The 23,601-nt window shown below is 40.1% G+C and overlaps 1 protein-coding gene across 2 annotated transcripts; it reads left to right on the top strand.

Moving 5' to 3' along the window:
* Window positions 1–2,643: 2,643 nt before the first annotated feature.
* On the top strand, window positions 2,644–17,601 carry prkn (parkin RBR E3 ubiquitin protein ligase). Of its 2 annotated transcripts, XM_055151463.1 has the most exons (11): window positions 2,644–2,674; window positions 4,428–4,591; window positions 4,669–4,903; window positions 6,486–6,592; window positions 8,016–8,099; window positions 8,898–9,013; window positions 10,945–11,081; window positions 12,035–12,096; window positions 13,576–13,812; window positions 15,088–15,205; window positions 16,601–17,601. In XM_055151463.1, exons 1-11 carry the CDS (start codon window positions 2,668–2,670, stop codon window positions 16,702–16,704), a joined length of 1,371 nt encoding a protein of 456 aa, XP_055007438.1. In that variant the 5' UTR covers window positions 2,644–2,667; the 3' UTR covers window positions 16,705–17,601. The 2 variants fall into 2 exon arrangements, with proteins under 2 accessions (XP_055007438.1, XP_055007439.1); XM_055151464.1 differs by lacking the exon at window positions 13,576–13,812.
* Window positions 17,602–23,601: the final 6,000 nt, after the last annotated feature.

The following is a 23,601-nucleotide window of genomic DNA, read 5'->3' as shown; positions in this document are numbered from 1 at the left end:
TTGTCATATTTTAGTTTTGGGATTCGGACATCGTTAATTGTTGTGGTTGTTTGATCCTAACAGCGGAAAACGACTCGAGAAATGTGTTTGTGAACTTCATAAATGCAAAAGTGAATCAGATGTGTGTGACTCAAACCTCTGTTCAAACTGTTTCTCTTCCCAACGGAATTGAAAAATAGTGAAAGGTGAAGGTGATGGGCAGGATTGATCCACAGGAAGAACCAAAAATGAAACTTTTGACTGACTGAGAAATCATCCCGAGTTTGCAGCGAACATTTTGTATGTGGAGCGAGAACAAAACAAAATCCTGATCCCTCGCTCAACCTCGGTTACAAATTTAAAAAGTCAGCGCCAAAACGAAAGGCGCCGAGAAACACCTTCCACTGCAAAGAGACCAAGACGTGATGTTGCTGTAAAACCACAAGAACAAGAAAGTGCAGCTCAGTCTGTTTGTCTTCTGCTTCCTCTCACTTAACAAACGGGATTTTGATTTGTCGTCGCTCCACATACAAAATGTTCGCTGTAAACTCAGAATGATTTCTTAGGCAGACAAACATTTCCTTTTTGGTTCTTCCTGTGGATCAATCCTGCCCATCACCTTCACTTTTCACTATTTTTCAATTCCGTTGGGAAGAGAAACAGTTTGAACAGAGGTTTGAGTCACACACATCTGATTCACTTTTGCATTTATGAAGTTCACAAACAAATGTCTCGAGTCGTTTTTCGCTGTTAGGATCAAACAACCACACAATTAACGATGTCCGAATCCCAAAACTAAAATATGACAATATCAGAACCAGAAACAAAAGTGATATGGTTCAAAAGACTTGAAAAGATCGACTTTGTCAACAGACACATCCCACTGGGAAAACAAACATGGAGGTTTGATGCTCACTTTTTCGGAAAATCCTTCCCAGTATGAACTGAGCGATGACCGGAAGTCCGAAATTCATGATGCATGTATTGCCTTACCTCTGATATATTCCAAAGTATGGCATTAAAATTTAAAATCTCCGTAGAAACAAGCAGGAGACGTCACTGGGGCGAGTTTACAGGTCAGATCCGCGAAGAGTTGACCCCACTTAAAGCTATTTTTGAGCAAGAAAAACACCCGTAATTGAATAAATGCATCTTATATCATTTAGGAAAACCTCCAACATGAAAAGTCATGCAGTGCACCTTTAAGATCATCTGAAAACTACAAAAAATATAAAGTTAGTTTCACACCCTCAGGGAATTTTGAGATATCAGCAGCAAAGTATCAATAAATAACGATCTCCAAATTTCTTCTGATCCACAAATGTTTGGGGTCGGCTCCACAAACTTGTCATTTTATAATCTTCGGGTTTAAAGTCCTTTCAGCTGAAACACTCACGTTTTTCTGAAGCTGTTGTGAAGAAATAATTGGACTTTAGTTTAGAAGACGCTGAACTTTGATCCAGTTTTTGTTTCATATAGATAAGCACAGGAATTACAGAGATATAAACCATAAACGAGGTCAACAAATCTTGGTCTGACAGTTATGGGTCAAATGCCGAGGACAATAAAGTCGACCTTAAACTAAAAACCCTTTTTTGACAGAAAATCTCGTGTCTTGTTTACATGTTTCCAGGCCCCTTTGTGAATGTCGCCGCGTAAACCAGGTCTGTGCAGTGTCCGGGAGCTTTCCCTTTAAGTTTCGAGTTTTGAATTTTGACATTTTTTTAAAAAATGTGATGATGTGTATTTTACTTTCTCTTAGTGCACGGCTCACATGCGGATATCTCACTGTCCCAGAGTTTTTTAAACAAATAAATGAATGAAACTGAAGTCTCTCTTTTTCTCAGCCTGTTTAAGCAAGACTTAAGTATAAATATGTTTACTAGTGTTTAAACACACATCTTATATTGGATTTGGTCTTCATATTATTAAAGAGAGGGGTTAGTTTGACTATTATTGTCTACATGATTAAAATTTTAAGTTACTGTTTATGATAATGCACTGTTATTATTATTATTATTATTTTATTTTTTTAAATTTATTTATTGCTCTGACAAAAAAAATATAATGTGACAATAAATAACTAAAACGAGGATTTGAATAATGATAAATGCATTATAAATCATGATCTAAAGTAAATAGATTAAATTATTATTATTATTATATTATTATTATCAATCAATCAATCCAATTATTTATTTATTTATTTATATATTTATTTATTGCTCTGACCAAAAAATGTCACAATAACTAAAATAGGGATTTGAGTAATAATAAATATAAGATAAATGCAATATAAATTATGATCTAAAGTTGTAATATCAAAACTTTTTATTATTATTATTTATTTATTTATTTATTTTACAATTTTATTTATTACTCTGACAAAAAATAATAATGTGACAATAAATAACTAAAATAAGGATTTGAATAAAAATAAATATACGATAAATGCATTGCAAATGTTATATCGAAATAAATTAAAATAAGGATAAAAATATAAATTAACGTATGAAATATCTAGAAAAATAGTCTCCATTCCTCACATTTTTTCAACATTATCTTATTTACGAATGGTAGAACTCTAACAGCAGAGGGCAGTATCGCGCGTCCGAAACGTCAGACTTTGGACTACAGCTCCCATGATGCACCGCGGCACCAGAACCGCACTCAAGGGCGAAGGGAAACATGCTAGGTACGGTTCTCTGTTTATAACGCGTTTTTTATTCTATTTTCATTTAAACAACGCGGTATTTACGCACAGAGATGTATATTTACGCGCAATTACGTCTACACGTGTCGTAATTAAGCGAAATGTTGTAGTTTTTACGTTTAAGGGCCATGCTAAGAGGTAGTTCCACTCATTGTTATTATACTCTACGCAGTATAATATTTATCTTTGTAAATGGCAGCGTTGTTCAAATATTTGTATTTCGTAATATTTTGTTAGGTTGATAAAAGTAAAAACAGATTAAAAACGTGTTCGGGGCTCACGAGACGTTCATAACAAAGGGGCGGGGCCAGGACTAGAAAAGGACCAATCACAAACCAGCTCATAGTGAAAGTATAAATATATCTAAATACTCGTAAATATTCTCCATATATCCAGAATGCTAAACTCTTTCCCTCCAACTTGTGACGTCATCTGGTGGTACTAACTAATGCACAACTGCTCCTCTGTGTTTTTAAAGTCAATAAATTCTCCACTGACATGAATGGGATCCTCGATTAACCAGAAGTGCCTCCACAAAAAAGCGAGATTTCCGGAACATTTGTAAACAAAAGTGGGCGGGGCGGAATAAAGTGGATTATCGTCGTGGTATCAGAATCAGTATTGAGTATCGAGTCTAATCCGTGTATCGTTCGTTCATTCGTTTTTCAACGTAAAACCAAAAATAAGAAAACGAAAAAACAACAATTTTCTTCATTATTTGTCTCCAAAACAAAAATGAAAAAACGGATAAAGATTAATATTTTTCATTTTTCGATTTTGTGGACTGAACCAGGACTAAAACAGGACTAAATCAGGTCTAAACCGGTCTCAGTCCTAGTCTCATTCCCGGTCTCAGTCCCAGTCCTGGTCTCAAGCCTAAACCAGAAGTGAACCAGGAGTGTTGGGACTGGTCCAGACATGCGCCCGCGTAGACTGTCGGGTGATCAGGAAACTGGGACCAGACTGGAACCAGACCGGGACTGAGACCTGGTTTAGTCCAGGTTCAATTCTGGTTTTGAGCTAGTTTAGACCTGTTCAGTCCTGGTTTTAGTCCTGATTTTAGTCCTTTTTTGGTCCTGGTTTAGTTCTGGTTCAGTCCTGGTTTAGAACTGGTTTAGTCCTGTTGTAGTCCTGGTTTTGTCCTGTTTTAGTCCTGGTTCAGTCCTGTTTTAGTCCTGGTTTTAGTCCTATTTTAGTCCTGGTTTAGAACTGGCTTAGTCCTGTTTTAGTCCTGGTTTAGTCCTGTTTTAGTCCTGGTTTAGTCCTGTTTTAGTCCTGGTTCAATCCTGTTTTAGTCCTGGTTTAGAACTGGTTTAGCCCTGTTTTATTCCTGGTTTAGTCCTGTTTTAATCCTGGTTTAGCCCTGTTTTAGTCCTGTTTTAGTCCTGGTTTAGTCCAGTTTTAGTCCTGGGTTAGTCCTGTTTTAGTCCTGGTTCAATCCTGTTTTAGTCCTGGTTTAGTCCTAGTTTTAGTCCTGTTTTAGTCCTGTTTTAGTCCTGTTTTAGTCCTGGTTCAGTCCTGGTTCAGTCCTGTTTTAGTCCTGGTTTTGTCCTGTTTAGTCGACAAATAATGAAGAAAATCGTTGTTTTTTCATTTTCTTATTTTTGTTTTTATTTTGAAAAACGATTGAACGAAACGACACACACATTGACTCGGTTCGTTAGTTATCGAAATCGAGTTTGAAATTCCCGTTTTCGCGCCAACACTCTCTTAAACTCTTTCGTGTTTTTGTCAGTGTGGGTGTGTTATAACCAGGGAGCGCCCGTCGCCGTCGAGGTCGAGGACGAGGCCAAAGTGTGCGACCTGAAGCGAGAGGTCGGAGGTCGTCTGGGCGTCCAATCAGATCGTCTCCGGGTCCTGTTCGCCGGGAGAGAGCTGCTCAACGGCGCCACACTCAGGGTACTAAAACTCAAGTCAGAACTAAACCAGGACTACAGCAGAACTAAACCAGGACTAAAACTGCTCTTTTTCCTCAGAGCTGTGACCTCCCGGAGCAGAGCACGGTTCATGTGGTTCTTCCCCGGACTAACCCAAGACCGCCGGACCAGGATCTAAACCGGGAACAAAACCGGGGGCCGGTCCAGGGTGCGGTCCGGGATCTAAACCAGGACTACGTGAGTCTGACCCGAGTGGACCTGAGCCCTCCTGAAGAGAGTCCAGAGTCCGGAGACGGAGCGCAGGAGCTGAGAGCCGAGGAGGAGGGGCAGGGAGGTGAGTTTGGTTTGTTTTATTTTAATAATATTGCAAAATTAAATTAAAAGTTTAAAAGTCAACGTACTTTTTCCGTGTTTATCTCCTGTCGTTTAAACACCTGTATCTGATGAATTTTGAACCGGGACTGAACCAGAACTGGACCAGGGCTTAACCAGGACTAAACCAGGACTAAATCAGGACTGAACCAGGACTGAACCACGTAGGGCTGGGCGATATGGATCAAAAAATATATCTGGATATATTTTGCTATGTCTCGATATACGATATATATCTCGATATGTGTACAGGAAAAAATAACTCCCCAAAACTGAAAACTGCAAAAACAAATATGTCAAATTCCACAGTGTCTTTTTTATTAAAGTGCAAGAGGCAGTTCATGTAGGAACAAAGTGCTTCTGCCATTTAAGATTACAGAAAATCCCTAATTATATAAATAATAATTTAACTGTAAAATAAAAGAAATAATACTTATTTCCTTCTTTTCATTCATAAATAAAACAACTCAAGCTCATCTTTGCATTAACTCTGTGATCCAAACCATAACCAGAACCATGAGCTCCTTCAGCACAGGAAGCTCGGGAGGTTCCTTATTTTAACAGCTCTCTCCTTGTGCGCTGATGCGGTTCAGCTTCTTTCGGACTAAAGGACACGACTCATTGGAATATGAGTGTTTTCTCTGTGACTGAGGATGTGCTGATGATGTTTTTGTCTGTAAATGGTGGAAAGGTTTCGTGGTGCTTGAAGCTTTTCATTGGCACCAACTTTGGGCGTTCACGGCGGTAGTGAGGAGTGAATGAGACACAAGCAGCAAAATCAGTGCGGCGGGGACACACAGAGGTGACGACAGAGAAGACAAACAAGCAAACTGAATAAAAGCATTATGTCGATATATATACGATATGTCAGAATCCATATTGAGTTAAAAAAATATCTCAATATATTTAAAATATCAAGATATCGCCCACCCCTAGAACCATGACTGAACCAGGACTAAACCAGGACTGAACCAGGACTAAACCAGGACTGTACCAGGACTAAACCAGGACTGAACCAGGACTAAACCAGGACTGAACCAGGTGTAAACCAGTGTCATTAGCGGACCATGATGTGTTTTATGTAATAAATACACCAAAGTCACTCTCGACCGGGAAAACAAGGCACTCGCCGACCGCAGCAGACACCCTGGACGGACGTCAAGTATTTTTCTCCCGTTCATCCACGTGTTGAGGGCGTCTGAACTAGAATGCAAAGGTGTCCAGGGTGTTTTTTGAGGCTGGGGTCTGAACACAGCATAAGTGTCAATCTTGATAATACACCATGATGGAAAATCTAGTGTTTTGGATAAAGTCAGGCACTTTTTTCTATGATTCTTAGTAACAGGCTGTGTTACTTAGTGCTTGATTGGATGAAAAAAGGTGTTCCTGACAGTAGTTTCCTGATTAGTTATTACTCAACGTGTATAAACTACATATTACGGTCAAATTTTTTTTCTTATTTAGGTGCTCTGCTGCTATAAAACATGACATAAGAGCATTTAATTCTCAGTTTAATGGTGTGTTTTTGCGTTTTCTTTCCTCAGGACGTAGTTCATTCTTCGTCTTCTGCAAACGCTGTGGAGGAGTGAGGGAGGGGAAGCTCCGAGTCTGCTGTAAAACCTGCCAACAGTCCACGCTCACGCTCACACAGGTCAGAGCGCACAGCGTGATGTCAGAGAAGCTTTGATTTCAGGCTCCAGACGGTCCGTACAGAACATTTAAAACAGACACAAGACAAACACGACAGGAAGAATAATCGTCTATCGCATTTTGAGCTTTAGAGATGTGGACAAACTAATAATAAAGAGTTACTCAAACCTGAAACATGAAACAAAACACAACTCCAGATTTGTTTTTAAGGAGGTAACAACATTAAAACATAACCTAAAGCTCACAAGATTCTATTTTACGTAATGTAGGACCTTTTTATTTTAGTACTCTTGTCTTGGAAAGTCGTGTTTTTTATATTATGTAATATTTATTGTGATTTTTAGCCAAACGAGATGAATGAATGAATTATTTATGGAGCAAAACCATTCTGTCCTGTAGCTCTGTAACACTTTATTTGTAATTGTGTTTTTATGTGTGTTTATTGTGTAGATTGTGGATGAATGAAATGTGAAATGTGGGACGAGACTCTTAAATCAAGCAAATTTACCTACAGATACGAATAAAGTACTGTAATTTTTGGATTATAAGTCGCTCCAGCCAAAAAATGTGTAATGAAGAAGAAAAAAACATATAGAAGTCGCACTTTTTGGGGGAAATGTATTTTATAAAATCAGAGACCAGGAGCAGATATTTACTGTGTAAAGTCAAGTTGTAGTAAAAACAATAGAAGAGAGAACAACAGACTGTTAACGTCACATATGAACAGTTCTTCAGATAAACTATAACATAAACAACAGAACAGAACAAGTTTAACAAACTCTCCATCTCACTCCAAATCACTAAATCCATTCAATTCTTCATCCTCGGTGTCACTTCTGAACAACTCGGCCTCGACCTCCGGAGGTAAACAGAGCGACGCTTCCTCTTCTGTGTCGCTGTCGTCAGACTCAGCATCAGTTCCAGTTAGAATTATTCGGGTCTTTCTGAATCCCGACAGGATGGTTTCGGTGTCACTGAAGTCCAGGCTTTGTCCATCCATCCAGTGACTTCAGGAAAGTTTCATGGTGCATCCTCCCGGTGTCACAAGTTTCTCTCTCACTCCAAACTTTCTTTCTGCTGCTCGATTATCGTTTTCAGCTGCAGATTTCACGACTTGCAGTTTGTGATCTGCAAAATCTGATTTTGTTTTTGGGGGCATTTGTGTTCAGTCTTCTCAGTCGTCTTTATAAGTTTGTTTAAATGTTAAATTGTTCAGTGGTGCAGAAGTAATGGTGCGATGGACTGACATGATACAGACAGGACAGAGGCTCTTTCTGCAGGAGACATGCGCAGTAGAGCCAAGTGACAGTGGTACAGGAGGAACAGGAGCAGCAGATACTCACACACAAGACTAGAACCTCTCACCGCTTCACTCAAACATTTTAATATAGAAGTCACACTGTTTGTTCTTTCTCTGTTCCCAGGGCCCCTCCTGTTGGGACGATGTGCAGACTCCGGGTCGGATCAGAGGAGTTTGTCTCTCAGACGGCTGCAGCGGAGGAGACGCGGTGAGGGAGTCTGTGTTTTAAAGTCAATACTGTGGAACATTACAGGCAAAACCATAACATCTCTAAAATTAACTTAGACTTAGACAAACTTTATTGATCCACAAGGGAAAGAGACCAGAGTCAGATAAGGCGTAATGATATAAATGTATACGCACAAGTCAAAATAAAGTAATAAAAATATCTCAGCTGTATAAACACTTGCTCCAGAACTAATTTCCCTACGGGGAACATACAATCTACCACAACATTAACATTCACAGCCCTCGTCTCCTTTTATGGACGGACGATCAGATATTTACATTTGCATTTGTTATTCTGGTGTAACGCGGGGCTCAGTGTTGGAAACCGTCCCATCTTTTACGTGAAGGTTTTAGCATTTTTTTCGGAGGACCTTTTCTTTAAAATGGAGGTAATAGTTTTGGATTATTTTATTGAATGTGTATTTTTTTGCATTGTGTCACTTTCTTTGTGGGGGAGTCGGGAGATTTGCTCTTCAAAAATACAGTATGTTTCAAAACTTGCGTCGTAACTCTGAACGGGGTTGCCTCTCCGTAGATCTGACCCGTAACTTGGTCTAGTGGTGTCATCTTCTTGTCTCTGTATGCCGTGGGGATCAGTATAACCTGTAAAAGTTACACCGTGCATCTTTAATTTAACTCTCAAACTGCATTGTTCCACATCGTAACAAGAAATATTTTGTCTTGAACACAAAAAAAGTCTTAGGATAACAGTTGGGTTATTTATTTATTGGTCTGTGTTGTGTGTTAAACGGTGTATTTTCTTTTCTTTTTTTTGCAGGAGTTTTTCTTCAAATGTGCGTCTCACCCGACCTCTCAGGACGACCGCTCCGTGGCTCTGGACCTGGTCACTCTGAACAGCCGAAAGGTCCCCTGCATCGCCTGCATGGACGTCATGTGAGTGACTTTGCGGCTGATGTCATGAACTTTCACTGGGGCCTGTTACGATGTACAGTTCTATATCGAGTTATCGTTCAATATATGCCAGATGGACCAGTCATTTTTTAATCATTATTTATCGTGGGGACTTTTTCTTTGTAATCGACCTTTTTCACAACGGCCGGAAGTGCCATGATGTAGGGTAAACCTCATTTACGTTGCTTTAACAATGCTTTTCTATGGTAAAATATCTGTAAATATCTGGCGTATTTTCCACCAGCTTCATAAATCTGCCACCTAGTGCCTCCGCTCAATTTTATTTCTCTCCAGAGACTAGGTCAGGAATCAGAATACACTAGACGATTCGCAAAAACCTCAGAGGTGCGAGTTCGGTCACCAGTCAACTAGCGAAGAGCCAAATATTCAGTGTTGTCAACGATTCCCGAGATCGAGGATTTAAAGCCGGAACAAAGAGAATGTTTGGTGAATTTTATCAAGGGGAAAGACGTTATTGTCCTGCTTCCTACGGGATTTGGGAGTTAGTTTTGCATCGACTCAGTGCGCACTGCCACCGTTGCCTCGTCGCCATCGTTTTTGATTTATGGATCTGCGTCGAGGTTCATGCACCGCGAAGTAATTCACAGCCAAAACGCTAGGGGGTGACGATATCTGTCCATTCATAAATACGGTCTATGCTTGTGACCTGCAGACGTATAATCTCTGAAAAGTTCCATCTCCAACATGATAAAAACACAGAACAGACTCACCATTAGTACAATATCCCTCTGTCTCATATTCCACTGAGTCGTGTCCTTTTAAAGTCCGACAGAAGCTGAACCGTGTCAGCGCACAAGGAGCGAGCTGTTTTTTTGAGCGCTTAGTTTATGCAAGTGAGCCATGCGATTTTAAGTTTCGTTTCTGTAAAACGTAAAGACATATGCGCAAAGCTGCATTAAACACATTATTACTCAATGTATACTGAAAGAAAGAAAAGCCGAGTACAGGAAATGTCTGTAGTGCGGTGGTAGGGACGACCAATCACAGCCATTATCGTCCGCGTCGCTTCCCCTACTGTCTGCGTTGTTTCGATGCGTAGTTAGAAAATTTCGGAGGTGCATGTCGGTCGACACAGACTCTCTGTGTCATGACGCAGACGATTTGACGCTGGACCGTAAACTGGCCTTTAGCGGTGCATTACATACGTCACGACCAAATAACATCGATTGGTTAAATCAGGCATGTCCAAACTATGGCCCGGGGGCCAAATGCGGCCCTCAGACAAGTTTTTCTTGGCCCTCAGACTTCCAGGTGAATTGGCCCAAATGACCGTGCATCAATTAAAAAATATTTTTTTACTGCAAGTTTTTTGAAAATCGACCTTGATAAAGTGAATATTTCATATTTAGTTTGTGGTTTTAAGGATCTTAGCGTGAATAAAGTGTGATGGCTCATTCTAACGTGTTAAACATGCACATATTTCAATTATTCCCTGTACTGAGCATTAGTCTACGGCCCTCGATCGGCCCTCTACTTCATCTGTGTTTAGATATGTGGCCCTTGATGAAAAAAGTTTGGACACCCCTGGGTTAAATGATAAAAAGTACCCGCCTACCGTCGAGAGAATGAATCCTAATGCTGCGAGGTCAGATGGTTTCCACGAAGTGAAACCGGCTGATGAATCAGGCTGGGGTTGCATGGCACAAGACTGTTTGAAAATGAGTCTTTCTGTATTTCTGAGCCCACTGGAGCCATTTCTGCTTGTGAGTTTTGTTTAATAGTGGCTGAACAGAAGGTTTTATACATAACAGTGTAAAGTCACTGTGAAGTATCAATAAGAAACACTGGAATAAAAGGGTTTATATCTTGGTCAAAACACACCTGGATAGTAAATGTTACTAAAACAACATGACATGAGGTAAAATATGACCTGAGTGTATTTGTGTGTCCAGGGACGTGGTGGTGGTTTTCCCGTGCGCCGCTCGTCATGTGATCTGTCTGGACTGTTTCCGTGGTTACGCTCAGACACGACTAAACGAGAGACAGTTCGTTTACCACCAAGAGCTCGGATACACGCTGCCCTGCCCTGGTACCACTAATACTACATACAGATACTTCTACTACTACTGCAGATGTTACTACTACAACTACTACAGATGATGCTACTACTGCAGATCAAATTACTACTACTACTACTACAGATGATACTACTACATCTACTACTACACATACTACTACTACTACTACTACTACTACTACTGCTGCTGCAGATACTACTACAACTACTACCGATGATACTGTTACTACAGATGATACTACTACTACAGATACTTCTACAGCTACTACAAGTGATACTACTGCTAGTACAGATACTACTATTGCTACTACTACACATACTACTGCTACTACTACAGATACTACTACTACTAGTACAGATGATACTACTACTACAGATACTTCAACAACTACTCCAAATTATACTACGACTACTACAGATACTCCTACTGCTACTACTACACATACAGATGATACTATAACTACAGATAATACTATTACTACTACTGCACATTCTACTGCTACTACTACTACTACTACTACAGATACTAGAACTACAACTACTACAGATACTACTACAACTACTACAGATACTACTACAACTACTACAGATGATACTACTACTACTACTAAGGATACTGCTATTGCTACTACTATTACTACTACTACTGCTGCTGCTACTACTACAACTACACATGCTGCTATCACTACCACTACTACTCCTACAGATACTATAACTACTACTGCTGCACATATTACTACAACTACTACTACTACAGATACTGCTACTACTACTTCTACTACAGATACTATTAATATTACTACTACAACCAACAGCCCACAACGACAAAACATAATACAGACTCTCTTCTGTCTCTAGGCCAGAAAAAGATACATTACTGCTTTTCTTTTTTCTAAATCTAGTTGTAAATTTTTCTATAAACACATAAAACTTGATCAATATTCACTAAATTCTGTGTTTTTCAGCCGGTTGTGAAAACTCTCTGATCAAAGAACTGCATCACTTCAGGATCATGGGGCAAGAACAGGTGAGTGTAACAATTTTACACTGTATGTAAAGGTGCACTATGGAACTTTCCCACGACTCCGGCTTGTCTCCATGGTTATTTCTTTGTCAGGATTGTTCCACGGCATTGCATTAAAGGTTGTATAGAGGATTTTCCAAGGAACGAGAAATCCAGCGACTGTTTGTCCTTTTTCAAATGTTGCGCATGCGTGAAACCACCCCCCCTCCCCTACAGCTCCTACGTAGAAACGCCTCCTCCCGCCTCCTCTTTACGCCAGAAACAGGTTTGTTTACAGCCGGTGAGCTGCACATGACTTGTAAACAACAAACTACAGTGTTGGTTAGGCAAGACGGAGAAGTGAGGAGCGGGGGAAGAGCGGATCGGGCAGCGGGGACAGGAGCAGGAAAGGGGAGCAGAGAAAGTTGCGCGGAGATTCCGTGTGAATGAACTAGCTACAACACGCAGCAGCAAGCGGACTCTTTCTTTGCCTTGAAAATTACGTTTTCAGACATAGGATATCACTTTCGTGTCCTGAAAAACGTTTGTCTAACTCTTGGAAATAAAGTACGTTTTCATAATAAGCAGAAGTTTCCTGTCCAGGAGTAATTTGTGGACCAGTGCGTCAGTCTTTAGACCCTTCGTCTGCTTCAGTTGCGCCATCGCTGGAATGAATCTATAAGAATCACCTTAGTTTGGCTTCGCTGCTTTTCCCCTTGTCTTCTTCTTTCAGCGACCTCAAAAACGGACTTTCTTTTGCGGCGAACTGCTCCTGGATTCTTGTCGCCATTGCAACAAACTTTGTGCTAACTGAGAGGAAGATATAGGTCAAAAAAAGCCGCTAAGAACTGTTGCGTTGGTGGAGTAAACAGCGTCTGTGCGTCTGTGGACTGCGTGACAGTCGTACGTAAACCACGTACCGGCGGCGCGCAGGCAAGTCAGTTACACTAGAAACGTAGGGAGTTTGATTGACAGCCTGTCAGCTCACAGATAACGAGGCAGTGTCGTTATCTATTGGCAAATGTTTAGCCCCACCACGTCCAGAGTTGATGAATTTTTATTCTCTTTTTTTTGGTCATCATAATTACAAGGCTACTGCATCTCTATAATGCTATCATTGACAACTTGAAACAAAAAAAATATATAAAAAATCCTCCATACAACCTTTAAACCCATTTATTTCTCCATTTTCATTTTACATCGATTCAGTTGCAGGTGTTTTATTACAAGAAATGTCTCAAAACAACTTGCTTTCGTACTGTGAGTGGGCCTCGCCTCTCCACAGATCTGACCCGTCTCACTACGTCCATTTACAGACAAGCAGGAAGAAGCTATAAAAGTTACACAGCGTACCTTTAAACATCTTCGTAACTGTTCATGGGGTTCTGCTTCCTTTTTGTTTGCAACGTTCTGTGGACTTTTTACATTTTTTTGTTTTTTTAATTGTTAATCGCTATGGCAACGGTCCTAATTTGTTGTGTATTCTTTCTGTTCCCTGCGCAGTACGACCGTTACCTTCGCTTCGGGGCGGAGCAGTGCCTTCTGGGGCTGGGCGGGCTGCTGTGTCCGGGGGCGGGCTGCGGGGCGGGGCTCGTGGCTCAGGGCCGGAGGGTGGAGTGCGACGTCCGAGCCGGGTGTGGCCTCGTGTTCTGCAGGGACTGTCGCCAGGACTACCACCAGGGGGCGTGTCCGACTGCGGAGGGGGCGGGGGCGGACGCTCAAGCCCCGCCCACAGAGCAGGTGAGGATGAGCTGTGGGGTGTTTCCGCGGATTTATTAAAATAACTGGAGGGTGTTGATGCTTGTGGCTACTTCAGCGGAAAAAATCCCCTGGGCTGAGAGAGGATTTTTCTCATAGAGGCAATGTAATCATAAACTGCTCTTGTTCGGCTGACAGGGCACCTATAACTTTCAAAAATGTTGGATTTTGTGCTGATTTTTACCTATTTGTAGATCATAAACTTTTTCTCAGCTCAAAATCCTTCAGTTGTCTTAAAATAATCGTTCGCTCCGGCTCCGCTCTGGCTCCTCTCGCTCTGATTGGTCAAAACAATCTCGTGATACATGAGATTGACCACAGGAAAAAAGAGCTCTACTGCACATGCTCAATCGGCCCAGAGCCACCGGAAAGACGAATCTGGAATCATGCACCATTGAGCTTGACCCATTGACTTGAATGGGCGACCATTTTGAAAGCTCGGGACTTGGGTGTTTCCCAATGTGCAGGATCCTCGGCTTCTGAATCACTTCGAACAGATCCGCCAAGTGGTGTTCCAGTTCCCCCAAAGTCCTCACGTCCTCCATGCTCGACTCCTTTTCTTGGCTCTTTTACCAAGGATGCACAGGTGGATCCTTAGACGATTGAAATCGCAGACAACTGCAACTTCCTTTTTTATGAATATTATTTAAGCAGTAAAAAGCATTTTAATAAAATAAAACTCACTTAACAATAAAACAAAGTTAGTATTTTACTGTTTTAGCCACACTATTATTAGATCAAATGAATTCAAATCAGGACAAAAGCAGCAAAATCTCTTAATGAAGGGGACTGGAAATACAATTAGCCTATCATCCAAAAATGTTTCAGCCTGTGCATTTATTTATTTAGGCTAATAAATTTTAATTTAAAATTTACCCTAAACTGTTCAATAACAGATTAACTCAGCCTTTATTATTCACGTTTCAATTCCTGTGATACAGAAAAACACCTCTGAACACTTTATATTTGTAGAAACATTGCACTTTAACCACTTCACTGCTGATTGGTTTTGCTCTTGGATTTCCAAATATGGTCACTGGTTGCAGATTAGCCACTCTAACTGCCACCCTCGATGAGCTTCATTTGACTGCACCCGAACGCTTTGGCGACGTCACACTCCCTTAGTTCTGCTGTACAGTCTGTGGGGTGAACTCAGTCTCTCTGTGGTCGATCTGTGGTTGTTTACAGTAGATGTGTTGTGTTTTAGTCACGTTTATAATGTTTATTCTGTTTATTTTCTTTATTCTGTCTCTTCAGAGTTTCCCTGTGGACAGTGAGGCGTCTCTGCGGTCGCGTTGGGACAGAGACTCTCTGCTGTTTATCAAAGAATCCACCAAACCCTGTCCCCGGTGCGCCGCCCCAGTGCAGAAGAACGGTAAACACACACAAATGCACACACAGACACTCATATACACACACAAAAGTCTTGTTTTCATTGGTTGGGTGTGGAGCGGGTCAGTTTGGTCAATGTCTTCGCTGAGTAAAGTGACCTATAGCACCGCGTTTAAAGGGTCCAAGGGGCACTGGAGAGACGAGCTCCCAGAGAGGCCTGTGGCTAAATGATGAAACAGACGACTGGACACTGGACTGGAGAGAACACGAAAACGAGACGTCATAAAACAGAACAGAAACAGCCAATAATCATTTCAAAAATATATTTCTTCCAGTAGATGATGCATCAAACATGAGCCAAACCTAAAGAGACGTTTATAATTCATGGATTCGATTTAAAAGGTGCCAGGCCCAGAGGAGATTAATCCGATATTTACTCAAACACCAGAGCCAATCAGAATATGGATAAAGAAAATACGTGTTTGAGTATGACTCCTCCAGCTCCAATAAATAAATTTAATACAATAAACTGATATAAATTCATGTTATTATTATTGTGTATTGTTGCTGCCTGAAAAATGAATTTCCTTCAGGATGATAACGTATTTTCTATTCTAAATATTTTCATATTTTCTTTTTATCTAATAAGTCATGACACTTAAAGGTTGTATGGAGTATTTTTGTTTTGTTTTTTTAATTGTCAATGAAAGTTCAAAATAGCATTATAAAAAAAAAAAAGAATGAAAATCCATCAACTGTGAACATGGTGGGGCAGCTCAACATTGTTTGGTTGTCAATCAAACTCTGTTTCTAGTAAAACTTACTCGACGGCGTGCTAGGATTACGTGGTTTACGTTAGTCTCTCACGTATTCCACATAGGCAAGACGCCGTTAACTCGACCAACACAGAGGTTCTTAGCGGCTTTTTCGAACCATTGCTTCCTCAGTTTCCACAAAGTTTGTTGCTACGGCAGACAAGAATCCTCAACCAGTTCGTGGCAAAAGAAATTCAGTTTTTGTGGTCGCTGAAAGAAGAAGAGAAAGGGAAAAGGAGCAAAGCCAAACTGAGGTGATTCTTGGAGATTCCTTCCCGCGATGGCGCGACTGAAGCAGACGAAGAGATTAAAGACTAAATTAAATTACTTCTGGAACAGGTAATAACAACAGTAGTTTCATTCAGTGATTCATGCAGCAGCTGTAAATAAGAGTGATTTCTAGAGTAAGGAGGAGACAGGAGGAGGCGTTTCTACTTAGAGCCGTAGAAGAGGGGGGTGGTGTCACTCAGGCGCAAAATTTGAAAAATGACAAACAGTCGCTGTATTTCTCTTTCCTTGGACAATCCTCCATACAACCTTTAAACATGAAAAGAAATAGACAGTATCAGAAAGCATCAGCAGTAGTCAGTAATAATATTTGTTTGTTTGTTGTTTTGTTCCAGGAGGCTGCAGTCACATGCGCTGCCCTCTGTGCCATACCGAGTGGTGCTGGGTCTGTGCTGTGCCCTGGAACAGAGACTGTATGGGCAACCACTGGTTTGAATGAACTACAGTGTAAAACGATCACATGACACCACTCTGAAGTAAAAGTACTGCATTACATAAACCACTGTGTTTGAATAGGACAGTAGAGGATTTACCACTGCTCCCACAGACTCTAGAAAAGTCTAACTGAACGCACACACACCAACCATTATTTAACACTGACGTAACAATAAGGGAAATATTGTGTTTTTTGTGTTTTCAAAAGTGTCACAACATCGAAGGACAGTGACAAAAAATATCGTTATTGCTGGGCTTCAGATGACGTCACGTCGATGTCACAAAAAAGCAGATGGGAGTCAGGAAGTAAAGACAGACACAGAACCTGGTTTACCTCTGCTGACGCGGCGCCAATATGCCTAAATTCTGTGCAGTCTGTGGTTGCTGCAGCCACTCTAATTGGGAGAAAGACAAAGTTTTTTTGTGTACCGAAAGTGTTGTGTCACAAGTAGGGATGGGCATGATTAATCGATTAATCGATAATTGATCATTAAGAATTTCATCGATTACGTTAATTTTAATCGACAAACTGAATGTAGGTTGTTGTGTGTAGTGTGACCAAACAGGTGTGTACATGTGTCTCTGCATCAGAAGGAGCGAGACACAAACAGTGGGTCAGTCTGTAACGAACTGAAGCACAAATGTGTATTTAACGATGATTTGTACAAGAAATTCCAGGCTTTCTGTTGTGTTCGGGACAAGTGTGAGTCCATGTGCACAGTGTATAAAGCAGCACATATGTTTCTGTGTCCAGTGGGAAAAAGTTTTTCCAGGTGAGAGTCGCTCAATGTGGATGACGAGTCCCCACCTCCCTCCCCCCGTACGCTGTCCTGGTTTTGACAAACACAAATCTGGTCACACTAACCTGTATTCACCTGAGTCATGTCTTCTAATCCGACAGAAATTGAACACCACATCAGCGACACAAGAGCTGGAGTTTTATCTTCGCTTAGTTTATGCAAATTAGTGATGCAGTTTTAAGTTTTGTTTCTGTGAGAGTTGAACAAAACTGAATTAAACACATTATAATGTCAAACGGGCTGATGTGGCTCTAGAGTCGTTACGGTTTATATGTCGTAAAGTTGAATTTATTTATGCAGATTAGTAGTGCAGATAGTAATAATAATGATGATCATTTTAATATAAAAACGTTAATGATTAATTGATAATCGATTGTTAATTCTTCCGACGATCGATTAAGAAAATTTCATCGAATGCCCGTCCCTAGTCACAAGGGAGTTAGTTTAAAAAAAACTTACAGGAAAAAGACGACAAAAGTGGATCGACGATCTCCGGCTAAAAACAGGACAATGCTCGAGTTTGCAGCGACCACTTTGTAACAGATGAGGATTGTGTCATTCATGAATTCATATTTTCAAAGTTTTTTTGGACATTGTTTTTAGAAAGGCAAGCATCGTAAGTGACAGGTAAACTGTTATTGGTCCTAACTTGTCACACGAAAAGCTTTATGTGGTGCTCATTTTATTAGCTTACTGCTGTAATTTGGCATTTTATATTTTTTTATTTACAGATACAAAATAGTTGTCGCCTCCAGGCTTTTATTTCAGTCTTTCATTTGTCTCAGTGTTTACGAGGTCTGCAGCACCACATCATTTATTATATCCATCGCATCAATGCTGGGAAAATCATCCAAATTGTATGAAAAGTTTGACTTCTCCAGATCGTACGGGTCATAATCGATATTTAGACTTATTTTTTCGTGATTGCGGGTCTGTGTCGGCCCGTTCAAACTTTTATCAAACTCTCTGTCACCCCGTGTGTTGAGTTTTGAAGCAGAGCAAACACTTCCACACCTCCTGCCCCCATCTGAATTTCACGCATCATCAATGTCACGTGATTGAAACCCAGCAATAGAGTATTGATACTGGTATTAGAACATATTACTGCTTTGTCTGGAATGTTTCCCAGTATGGCATTAAACTATCTACTCTTCTGTCTTCATGGAAACCAAACCAGACCGAGTTACAGGTCAGATCTGTGGAGAGACGACCCCGCTCACAGTCAGAATGTTTGTTTTTCTAGGTATTTTTGAGCTATAAAACGGTGATTAAATAAATGTAAAGTAGAGCTGTTTAAAGGTTGTATGGAGGATTTTTTTTTTGTTTCAAATTGTCAATGAAAGTTTAAAATACCCTTACAGAAATGCAGCAGCCTTGTAATTATGCTGATTAAAGAAAAAAGAATGAAAATCTGTCACCTGTGGACATAGTGAGGGCAGATAAACATCAGCCAATAGACAACAAGTCTACCTCATTTTCTATTGGCTGTTAGGTTGTCAAACTCCCTGCCTTTCTAGTGTAACTGATGCGCAGGGATTATGTGGTTTATGCAGCAGTTCTTAGAGGCTTTTTTAAATTGTAGTTTCCTCGCAGTTCGCACAAAGTTTGTTGAGATGATGGACAAAAATCCACGACCAGTTCGCCACAAACGAAAGTCCGTTTTTGAGGTCGCTGAAAGAAGAAGAGAAGAAGAAAAGGAGCAAAGCCAAACACGTGATTCTTGGAGATCTCTTCCAGCGATTGCGCGAATGAAGCAAAGAGTCTAAAAACTGACATGCCGGTCGTTAAATTATTTCTAGACAGGTCACTTCAGTAATTCTGAACACGTGCTGGATGTAAACAAGCATGATTTCTAGAGCAAGGAGGCGGGAGGAGATGTTTCTACTGAGGCTGTGGAAGAGGAAGGTGGTGTCACGCATGCACAACATTTGAAAAAGGACTGTTGCTGTATTTCTTTTCCCTTTAAAAAAATCCTCTATACAACCTTTAATGTCACACTGTGGAACATTCTTAGCAGAGCGATTACATATCCATAGAAATAAGCAGGTGAAGGACCTCTAAACACAAAAGTCACACAGTGCACCTTTACAGCACAGAAGTTGAGCTGTAGATGTGTTTTTATGAGAGACGATCCAGAATGTTGAAGACAATGAGTTAAAAATGAAGAGTATTGAGTGTTTTATCTTTATGAACGTACCTCAGACAAATGTAAAGCTATGAACAGCTCCAAAGATGTGAAAAATTGTGAAAAATAAACATATTTTTTCAAGACTTTCTTCGTTTTTTGCGGATGTTGTGGTGGTGGTTGGATAAATACAAACAAGAGTGGACTTAGTTTTTAATAGAAATGATTACGGGAAACATTTGTGGATATTACAGTTAAAATAGACATAATTCTGGAGGTGTTCAACATGTATGATCAGTGTTGGGGAGTAACAGATTACATGTACTGGAGTTAAGTAATCAGAGTACAAATGATGAGTAACTGTATTCAGTTACAGTTACTTTGTTGAAATAAATGGATTACACGGCGGGATTTTCATGTTTTCACATTTTGGGCTATTCCGTTTTTGTTTTTTTTTCTTTGGTAATTCCACTCATTGCCGTAAAACTAAACTAGATCTAAACCAGGACTAAAAAAAGGACTAAAACCAGGTCTAAACTAGATCTAAACCAGGAAACTAGAACTAAACTAAACCAGGATAAACTAAACCAGGACTAAACCAGGATAAACCAAAACTAAACCAGGACTAAACCAGGTAAACCAGGACTAAACCAGGACTAAACCAAGACTAAACCAGGACTAAACCAGGTCTAAACCAGGACTAAACCAGGTCTAAACCAGGTCTAAACCAGGACTAAACCAAGACTAAACCAGGTCTAAACCAGGACTAAACCAGACTAAACCAGGACTAAACCAGGTCTAAACCAGGACTAAACCAGGTCTAAACCAGGACTAAACCAGGTCTAAACCAGGACTAAACCAAGACTAAACCAGGTCTAAACCAGGACTAAACCAGGACCAGGTCTAAACCAGGTCTAAACCAGGACTAAACCAAGACTAAACCAGGTCTAAACCAAGACTAAACCAGGTCTAAACCATGTCTAAACCAGGTCTTAACCAGGACTAAACCAAGACTAAACCAGGTCTAAACCAGGTCTAAACCAGGACTAAACCAAGACTAAACCAGGACTAAACCAAGACTAAACCAGGTCTAAACCAACCAAGGTCTAAACCAGGTCTAAACCAGGTAACCAGGACTAAACCAAGACTAAACCAGGTCTAAACCAGGTCTAAACCAGGACTAAACCAAGACTAAACCAGGACTAAACCAGGTCTAAACCAGGACTAAACCAAGACTAAACCAGGTCTAAACCAGGATTAAACCAAGACTAAACCAGGTCTAAACCAGGTCTAAACCAGGACTAAACCAAGACTAAACCAGGACTAAACCAGGACTAAACCAGGTCTAAACCAGGACTAAACCAAGACTAAACCAGGTCTAAACCAGGTCTAAACCAGGATAAACCAGGATTAACAGGACTAAATCCTGCTGTGTGGACGTGTCTCTTCTTCTTCTATCAATAATATTTTTAATTTGGTTCAGTAAAGTCTGGACTTTTTATTTTCTTTTATCAGACAAAACATCTTATGTGAAGATTTCCTCGTCTTTGCTTCTCTACAGCAAATCAAGTAATCCAAAGTATTCAGATTACATTACTCACTTTAAGTAATTTAACAGATTACATTACAAACTACATTTTGGGGTATGTAATCTGTAATCTGTAGGGGATTACATTTTAAAAGTCACCTTCCCAACACTGTCTGTATGTGTTTGGTAGAATGTTCAGCAGTTACCGCAGTGACACTAATGCACGTACACATTAGCAAAAAACTGTCAAATAAGTTTTAAGATTGCCTGAAAACTCAAGAATAAAACACAAAATGGATTCTAAGAGAGCATTTTCAGGAGTCTGTGATCAGTTCGTGCGTTCATGGTCCCGTTTAGGAGTTTTATTTTCAACAAAAAGCTCAGAGTGACACTGAAAAACTGCATTGCAAAAAAGCCTGGCCAAAATTTAAGATATAAACGCTTAAATTTATCAGAAAATAACTTAAAATAAACCTCTAGACTAGAATTAAGCATTTCAGAAATAGTGAGTACATAGTAAATGTGAAAACTAAAGAATAATCTGATATAAGTTTTAAAATCTGAGCTATAAAACCACCTGTAATTGAATAAACGTAAAGTAGAATTGTTTAATGTCACACTGTGGAACATTCCAGGCAGAGCAGTGGCGTATCCATAGAAACAAGCTGGTGACGGACTCCCAACCGTAAAATAAAAAAAAAAAAAAAGTGCTTCTGAACTTTTAGACTTTTAGTGTGACGTCAAAAAGGGGTCAGCCTCATCATCAGAAGAGCCTCTAGTCAGAAAATCCATGTTCAGGTCGTGTTACAAATTGTTACAAATGAAATTTCAAGTTTTAAATATTTTAAAAAGTAAATATTAAAAGTAATAAATATATTAAACCCTTAAAATACAGCAAAAATGTTTGAGGAAATAATGATTTGGGTGGAAATGTCTTAAGTCTTAAGTGAAACAGGGTTAATAATTGTCTGATTTTCAGGCAACAACTTGCAAAATGTTCAGTAATTCGAGCTCTACAACCTTCATTTCAATTTTATTTTAAATATTTTTCTTTTAATAAAGCATTGGTGGGTTTGTAAACCAACAAATGAAGTCATGCTGGCCTTAGCTAATGCTGTTATACATGATTATGTGTTTTCCTGTCAATATCTCAAAAAATGTTGATGTTGCAGCCATTTTTAATTGGTAAACATCCAAAAGTTTACTAATTCTTCCCTGATATCCAGGGATTATTCCCTGTTGCTTTCATCAAATAAACATTCAATTGTTCAAGAGAAATGTTGCTGACAAACCAATAGAAGAGGGAATGATTTTCTGACTAGTGGGCTTTCTGACTTTCTGACTGACTACTGGGCTTTCTGACTAGGGCTTGTCTGACTAGGGGCTTTCTGACTACAGGGCCTTCTGACTAGGGGGCTTTCTGACTAGTGGGCTTTCTGACTAGTGGGCTTTCTGACTACAGGGCCTTCTGACTAGTAGGGCCTTCTGGTGCTTTCTGACTACTTTCTGACTAGTGGGCCTTCTGACTAGTGGCCTTCTGACTAGTGGGCCTTCTGACTACTGGGGCTTTCTGACTAGGGGCCTTTTCTGACTACAGGGCCTTCTGACTAGTGGGCTTCTGACTAGTGGGCTACTTCTGACTAGGGCTTCTGACTCTGACTAGTTCTGGGCTTTCTGACTAGTGGGCTTTCTGACTAGGGGGCCTTCTGATGATAAGGGTGTAACCGTCAAAAATATGGAAAACTCTCAAATAGAACTGTCTACTTTCTTTAATTTTCAACAAATTTTTCAACTTTTCTTCACAAATTTTTTCTTGATTGGCGCAAAACTATAATTTACATTTACAACAGGATTTATCCCGTCAACTTAAGTCAAAAATTTGAGAACTGAGTTGTAATAATCTGAGCTGGAGACAGGTGAGAGTCTCAGGCAACGGTGAGATCACAGATTTGTCGACCCGGTTTATGGTTCGTATCTTTTTAATTCCTGGAACTATCCACACGAAACAAAAACTGTCACAAAGTTCAGCCTCTCCTCTGTCACGAGAAACAAACGAAAGTCACGTGATTTCAGAAAGCGGATCCGTTATTCAACCCCCGAGGACGAGACATGACGAGTTCGTGGAGACGATCCCGGACAAATAACGAGAAGGAGAAACATTTGGAGATTTCTTTCAAGAACAGTGAGTCTCCAGAGAATGTTTAGTCCTGTATGTTTTGCTTGTGTTGCTGTAATTTATCAGATAAGGCTACTTGACTTTTGAACTCTCTGCACCAACACCCAAACCCTGATCACTAAGTATTTTATTGTTTTGTTTGCACTTAAAGGTAAAGACACGTGGTCGGTGAGCAGCGTCTAGATCTACTCTGAGGATTTAAGTATGTAAGTGGAAAGTTTGGACTAAAGTTTGGGTTCCACTTTGTTATTTTTCTTTTTTTGTGGAGCGTG

The sequence above is a fragment of the Boleophthalmus pectinirostris genome, unplaced genomic scaffold (genome assembly GCF_026225935.1).
Source record: "Boleophthalmus pectinirostris isolate CB_2022bp ecotype Guang Dong unplaced genomic scaffold, ASM2622593v1 HiC_scaffold_16, whole genome shotgun sequence".
Taxonomy (NCBI): domain Eukaryota; kingdom Metazoa; phylum Chordata; class Actinopteri; order Gobiiformes; family Gobiidae; genus Boleophthalmus; species Boleophthalmus pectinirostris.
Note: the sequence above shows the minus strand (reverse complement) of the source record. Positions and strands in the feature narration are given on the sequence as shown.